This window comes from Trichophyton verrucosum (genome assembly GCF_000151505.1).
Source record: "Trichophyton verrucosum HKI 0517 chromosome Unknown contig00107_1.f1.exp, whole genome shotgun sequence".
Classification (NCBI taxonomy): Eukaryota; Fungi; Ascomycota; class Eurotiomycetes; order Onygenales; family Arthrodermataceae; genus Trichophyton; species Trichophyton verrucosum.
Window position 1 is genome coordinate 6,697 of NW_003315568.1, and position 7,077 is coordinate 13,773.

The following is a 7,077-nucleotide window of genomic DNA, read 5'->3' on the forward strand; positions in this document are numbered from 1 at the left end:
CTGAGCAAAGACGACTTGAGATTAAGCGACCTGCTCAGCTGTCTCTATCTTTTCAGCCCAGAGGTGCAAGGGGTAAGAGCAGTAGTTAATATCAACCGTGCTATTAGCTGAGTATACGAAGATGCACCACACTTAACCCGCGATCAACAGTGTGCATCGCTTACTCCCATAATTAATAACTAATTAATATAACCATACATAGACGCATGCACAGAATATGTACATACCTCCCTATGCGAGCTGATAGTCCGGTTCCGACCTATATATGCTATATGTAGTTAATTATAAACGGTCAATCTCTTACCTTCTTCTATACTTGGTTCGCTAACGAGCGGTTCCGAACCCCCATGCTGCAAAGCAGGCCGTGGGTTACAAAAAACGAGCCATTGAAGCGGGAGTAACTATGGACGAGCCGTCTATCGCATCGTGCACATGATTATCCGTGTGATGATTATCTGACTGGCCTCACGATGGAGAAAAACAGCTGCCGGGCCACGACATACACGAGCCTGGATGCGGTGCTCCAGCGTCTGTCTCCTTTTGCTTCCAAAAAAATGCATTGCATTATTGTGTCGAGGTGACTTTGTACCCCCGTACCACTTGTACTATGCAAATTGCGACATACAAGGCCAGAGGCGAAGTACATAAGCGAGCCCAGCCAGGTTAAGTTACATTTTTTCTTTTTCACCTAACATGCCGAAGAGCTCTCTTACTCCGATGCCCGGAACATTTCTGGAGAAGCTTGCATGGACGGCTTCTCTTGCCTGGCAAGGGACGGCAGGAATATTGAATTCGATGTACAACAACCCGGAAAATGTGCCGCTCGTTCATGCCGTCTCGTCCAGAACCAACAGTTCGAGGCATTGAATATTTGCATGTGGAGGTCAAGCTGGGAATAATGAATAATAATGATGGCGAACATGGCCGGAGGGCGAGAAAAGATGAAAAATCTCAGCCGGGGGGGGGTCACCAAAAATACCCCCCAACATCACGAGCCGATTGCCTTAGCCTTGATATATCAGGTAAGCTTAATAATGCTAACCGGTCTGGATGCCTGTCAAATGCCAGAAAGACAAAAAAAAAAAATGTCGATGGCAGCCGAGGGATGGGGGATTATCCTGGAGGCTTTAGGGCTTAAGAGGCAGGCGACTATTATTGCCAGGAAGCCAGCAAGTCAGCGAGTCGCCGTTTCGTTGCCTTGCTCGGAAGCAAGCCCAATTCGACCAGCTCACTGAAGAAGATGCTGAGAGATCCTGGTTACATCTCTGACGCCTTACGTCAAACGTCCATCGAGCCCACCGAGGTTGGCATCGAGCGTGTGCGATGCAAGCCCTTTTCCCAGCCCGCTTTCTGATCTCGATACGATTGATCAAGCATCTCCTGTGAACATTCGGAGTCTAATAATAATAATATTTTTGCCTTCCTTGTGTGCGTTCGAACACGAGAGAGCAAGAACGCAGGCCGACGGTCTAGATGGTGCCGGACCAGTGTTACGGAGTGTCGATGCAAATAGTAATGGAGTCGCAAGATGGAGCATGAGCATGGATGGGGCGGACGGGGTACATGGGGGGAATTGGAGTCCGATCCAGTCCCAGCCGCCCACGTCCACACAGATATCTGTATGCACTTGCTGTGCTGTGCTGGTAACATGGCAGCATCACCGTCATCAGTCGAAAAAGGGAGACAACGATGACGGGTTCGGTCGTAGTCTGACGAACAGGCAGTGCGGGTGCGTGGCCCGGCTGCGGCATGCTGTGACTGTGGACTGCGAACGTCATGTCATGGGATGGTGGCCATCGATGGCAGGCTTTTCTCGACTTCTCATACGCAGACAGACAGGCAGGCCAGGGCAGGGCAGGCAGGCCTGAGTTTGACACATGATGGCGCACCGAGAACTCCGTATATACGAAGGGGGATCCTGAGATCGATGCCTAGGTTAGGGCTGGCACAGGAAATAAGCGACTGCAGAGTAACTTTGCGTACTCCGTATATACTCCAGCAGAGAGATACACTCCAGTCGAGTGAAAAGACGAAGAAGAAAAAAATAAAAAATAAGAAAAAGAATATAATAATATCGGGGGAAAGAAACGAATCAGGGAGTTGGTCTCGTTTGCGACACAGGCTGCTTCTGCTTCTGCTTCTGCTTCTCTCTTGTCCAGTCGATCCTGCAGCGAAAGTGCCAGAGAGATGCACCCCTTACTCCCGCCCATTCCGAGTGATTAGAGAGTAATAATAGTAAACTATTCCTTCATGTGCGTGACGAGTTGTATTTTTTGGTCCAGAAGTCCGTCGATGAGCTATGTGATGACGACTTCAGGCATCGACATCGGCCCTTTTGCCTCGTATCCAGCCACGGATAAGGGCGGACTGAGCTTCATCCTTGACGCAGGAACAGCTGTTGAAAAGTCTATCAGCTTCAGCTTTTCTTCTTCTTCCTCTCGGATGGATGAGCAGAGGAAGTCCTCTGTACTTAGAAAGGAAGAAAAAAAGCAAAGAAGAAAGAGCCGGAGGGTTGTTCTTGTCTTGATCCGCAGCGGAGGCAGAGCCAAAGTAAACAATCCAACGGTTTCCTTTGCATTCTTCACTCTCTTTCATATTCTCTCCTCCCTTCTCTTCTTTGTTTTTTTATCCTCTCTCTCTCTCTCTCTCTCTCTTCTTTCTTCTCTGTCGTTGTCTTTTTTTCGTTTTGTTCTTCTTTTTATGCTTCCTTTCTTTTTCATGCCAGACCCTCCCTCCCCCGGCTGCGAGTAGGAAGATTTCCCTTGGGCGCCGGAGGTGAAGCCCCTGGTTCCATAGCGGGCGCCGTTTCTTTACCCAGTAAACCTTTTTTTTTTTTTTTTTTTTTCTTTCTTTCTCCTTTCTTTCTTAAAATCCCTTCACCTTTTTAACTCCTCATTCTCATTTTCTCACAGTCGTATTGGCGGATTTTTGGCCTCTTATATCCATCCTCAAGGGGTGGAGCCACGTTTCGGGCCATTTTTCGCTCAGAAAGCAGTTAGTATATAAAAATTTTTTGACTTTTTTTTTTCCTTTTTGCTTTGCCTCAACCTTGGTTCGGCCATCGTGGAACCAGCAAGTCTTTGGGAAAAGAAAGGCAAAGAAGGAAAAAGAAAAGAAGCCCGCAGCAGCAAGTAGCAAGCAGCAAGCAGAGAGAGAGAGAGCAGAAGTAGAGGTGAATCTTGGATCTTGAAGCTGCTCGTCATGGCCCTGACAGACTGACGGGTTTTGCTGGGTGGGACATGAATATTTGCTTATTGCATGGGAACAGGCCAGGGAGGCAGGGAGGCAGGCAGTCTGGTCTGTTCGACGATGCCTAGATACACAGCAGCCCGTAAGAGTTATGTTATACTGAGCTCAGGAAAAGGAAAGTAACCTGAGTTGCGCACCCCCCTTCACGTCGAGCCGTCCGTCTGTATCAATTGAGTCAACAAGCAAGCCAGCAGGACCCGGGAGCAGGTCGAAACCGCACGAAACGAGGGGGGATACAGCCGGCGAGCACCCTGCCTGTCTCTGCACGACCATGGCTTGTTTGATAGCATCTGCTTCCTTCTGGGAGGCAGATGAAAAAGCTCTTAATCCCTCCCGCCTCCCCTGGCCAGGCCGTAGATTCTTAGTTTATCTTGTAGTGTAGGCCCTAAGCAGCTGAGAGCTAAGTATATATTAGCATATGAAAGAAGCCTCCGGAGCATCAGCAAGCAGAACCAGAAACCACAAAGCGGACCAGGAACCAGAATAACGGTGAGTTTCTTAGTCAGGGCAGTCTTCTCTTCGTCTTCGTCTTCGTCTTTCTCTTTCTGTCTTGCATCTCTCTCTCTCTTTCTGTTCGCGATGACGGCCTTGCTGTGAGCATCCCCGGCCATGTCACTTCTGTGTCCCCCAGCACTAGCATTATCACCAGCACCAGCACCAGCACCAGCACCGTCTCTCTGCCTGTGACTCTGCCTGTGTCTCGCCTCTCTGGCTGTCTTCTGGCCTGGAGACCCGCCCCGAGAAGCTCGCTGGCCGTCTGTAAGTGGCTCCCAGCCCGTCTGGAGTCTCTCGTTTCTTTTCTTTGCTTCTCGACCGCACACAACCCACGTCAGGCCCTCTTGTTGCCCGACAGTTCGTCCCCGGGGAAGCAGACGAGCCCGTCTTCCCGCCGTGAGTGGCCCTGGGGCTGCGAATAAACAGCAGCAGCAGCAGAAGAAGAAGAAGAAGAAGAAGAGTCCCTCCCCTGTCGCGTGCTTTGGTGCCTCTTGACTCTGCCTCCTCCCTGCTGTCTGCTGTCTGCCCAATTGCACTTGCACCAGTCGAAAGAGACTCTGCAGCCTCTCTCACCCTCGTCCTCGCCCTCGCCCTGTCCTGTCCTCCCTCTTTTTTTTTGCCCTCGCCTGCCTTGCTGAACTGCTGGCTGAACCCCCCCCGGCCGTGGTTGTGGTTGTTGTTTGTTGCTTGCAGCCTGCGCGCACTTCCAAGTCCGCCGTCCAAAATCCTGCTACAGACCTCGCCTTCACCAACATCAGCTTGACCTTCAACTGCAGCTTCAACTTCGTCTCCAGCAAGAAAACCCCCCCGCCGCCGCCGCCGTTCGCTGCCTGCTACAGCCAGTCGCCAGCTCCAGACAGCTTCTCTGCCTGCCCGCGACTACCGCTGCATCCTCCCCCAGGCCGATCGTTGCGCCTTTCCCTCCGCGCTGCATGAGCTTCCATTCCCTCGCCCGCGACTGGCCCTCCCAATCATCCCTCGACACAAACAATACGTCTGGCCATACAGGCTCTGCTATGAAGTAGAGGCCTCGTCTGCCTGAGTGCTGTCGACCAGAGAATAATAAATATTTCGCGTGCTGGCTGCTGAGAAGACTCACGACTCGCAACCTCGCAACCTCACAGCTAGCAACTCGCTATGCTGCGACTATCACAGCTCTTCGAAGCCAGCAACCGGCGCGACGGCGACGCAGCAGACATCGCAGCCCCGTCCTCCCATCCCTCGTCCTGTCTCGCAAGGCCGCCGCCGCCGCCTGAATCGCCTGAATCGCCCGAATCCATGATCTCCTCGAACCCGGGGTCGCCCGTCACCTCGCTCTTCTCGACCAGGACGCACACCCGCTTCCCCAGCTCGGTCTCGTCGCTGGCCTCCTCGCCCGTCACCAGCTCGCCCGACGGCTTCGGTGGCACCAAGACGCAGCTGACGGAGGTCAAGGAAGAGCCCGGCGAGCGAGAGACCGGCTGTGTCGAGAGAGATGGTTACTTTCGTAAGTCGCTGCCCCTGCTATCTACATCTACGTTACTCTACATTCTGCTACATCTTCTCTAGTTGCCAAAGGGTGAAGGGAAGAAAAAAAGAAACGAGACGCAGTCAAGAGCAAACAAGATGCTAACGTCAGAGGCTTAGCTCACTTTAATGACTTCCATGCCGCCGCTGCCGCCGCCGCATACGACGACAGCCATCTCTCGCTGGACTCGCACGACTTCGACCAGATAGACACCCTCGACGCCGTGGGCGCCTTCAAGAAGCGGAGGTCGGACAGCAGGTCGCTGCGCCAGATATCCCGCATCAGCACCCGCTTCTCCTCGCTCTCGTCCAAATGGAAGCAGACCAAGCCCTCGTCGATCGCAGATACAGTCGCTACGCGCGATCGGTACGAAGACTCTCTCAGGTCTCGCGCCAATTCAGCCACTTCCGCCCTCGCCAGCCCGGCCGCCAGCTTGATATCCGCCCGCCAGAGCCTCTGTGCCCCCTCGCCGGCTAGGACGACGTTCGAGGAACGCCTGAACGAGGCTGGCGTGGCCGGCCTCGACATCGAACGGGCGAACCAGCAGTTCGACGGAGAGCCAGAGAGGCATGTCCGGACGCCGCTGCTCCCACCGGTCATGATGGACCTGCCACACATCGACAAGGACCAGCATATCGACTCCCCGCTGGAGTCCCCGTCCATTGCTCCCGTGGCAGACTCTCGGGACACCGACAGCCCGCCCATCACCTCCATAAGCGACGTTATGCCGCCGACCTCGCCGGTGTCGCCCATTACCTCTGCTCATCCCTCCATGTCCTCCATCAGCCGCCAGCTGGCCATGTCTCGCCTCTACTCGACCCGCATGGCCATGTCTGACTCCGTGGACGAGTGGTCCTGCAAGCTGGGACACGCAAACTTCACCATCTACCCCGAGCCATACGTTCCCGAGATCTGTGACAGGGAGGCCCTGAACAACTTCCGTGCCAACTGGGAGCTTGCTCGCTGCAACTACGCAAAACACCTTGCACGGACTGATGAACACTACGGCTCCACCTCGCATATATACAAACTCACCGAAGAGAAGTGGGTATCCGTCAACAGCCAGTGGAAGAACGGCTACAACCATGTCATCGCCAACCTCGAGGACGGCAACGGTAACCGTCTCTCTCTCAGCCCGTCAGAGATGCTCCACTGCTCCCAGGACGCCGTCAAGATACCTGGCCTTCACGACAAGAACAAGTTCCCGGAACTCGGAGACGAAGACATCGTCGGTCCCATGTCTGTCGGGCCCGGTCTACAACACTGCCGATCCAGTGACGATAGGATCCTCTCCAAAAAGTCCATCCTCAAGTTCTTGAACGGTCTCTTTAGCCTCCGCAAGAGCTCATAACCACCACCCCGCGCCCACTTTCTACTCTCTATCCCCCTATTCATTCTCCTGTACAAAAATACCCCCTTCCCTTATCCTACCACCTCTATCTTACCCTATTTACCCGATATTTTCCATTTGTTCTGATTTGCTGCGGTACCTGCATGCAATTCATAGTCGTCTCCCACCATATCCGAGCTGGGCTAGAAAGGACGACTGGAGTTAAGATGTCTTGCTTGTGTTTTTTACTTTTTTCTTTTTTACGGTTCTTATTCCCCCTTCCACCATAGTTGGTTTGCTCATCCTCTCCTTATATCTCAGCATCAGATCATGAATCATGCGTTACGCTCCTTATGACCCCCTATTGCATCCATCGAGGAACTCCGTATTCTATATATGCTCCATCATGGATGAACGACGCTCTTTATCCAGACTCTCATTTGTCATGACACTCATTTAAGCCAATGTTTTTACTTGCGGCGTTTAAAAAAAAAGG

At 52.8% G+C, this 7,077-nt stretch overlaps 3 protein-coding genes across 3 annotated transcripts; 2 read left to right on the plus strand and 1 right to left on the minus strand.

The window, feature by feature from the left end:
* Positions 1-2,304: 2,304 nt before the first annotated feature.
* Positions 2,305-2,751, plus strand: TRV_01247 (uncharacterized protein; the record flags this gene model as incomplete). The annotated part of the gene is made up of 1 exon (XM_003024546.1): positions 2,305-2,751. One exon carries the CDS (start codon positions 2,305-2,307, stop codon positions 2,749-2,751), a length of 447 nt encoding a protein of 148 aa, XP_003024592.1.
* Positions 2,752-2,898: 147 nt separating this feature from the next.
* Positions 2,899-4,748, minus strand: TRV_01248 (uncharacterized protein; the record flags this gene model as incomplete). Its single annotated transcript, XM_003024547.1, has 5 exons — positions 2,899-3,299; positions 3,387-3,549; positions 3,729-4,028; positions 4,078-4,623; positions 4,734-4,748. 5 exons carry the CDS (start codon positions 4,746-4,748, stop codon positions 2,899-2,901), a joined length of 1,425 nt encoding a protein of 474 aa, XP_003024593.1.
* A 133-nt stretch (positions 4,749-4,881) lies between these two features.
* On the plus strand, positions 4,882-6,602 carry TRV_01249 (uncharacterized protein; the record flags this gene model as incomplete). The annotated part of the gene is made up of 2 exons (XM_003024548.1): positions 4,882-5,230; positions 5,335-6,602. 2 exons carry the CDS (start codon positions 4,882-4,884, stop codon positions 6,600-6,602), a joined length of 1,617 nt encoding a protein of 538 aa, XP_003024594.1.
* Positions 6,603-7,077: the final 475 nt, after the last annotated feature.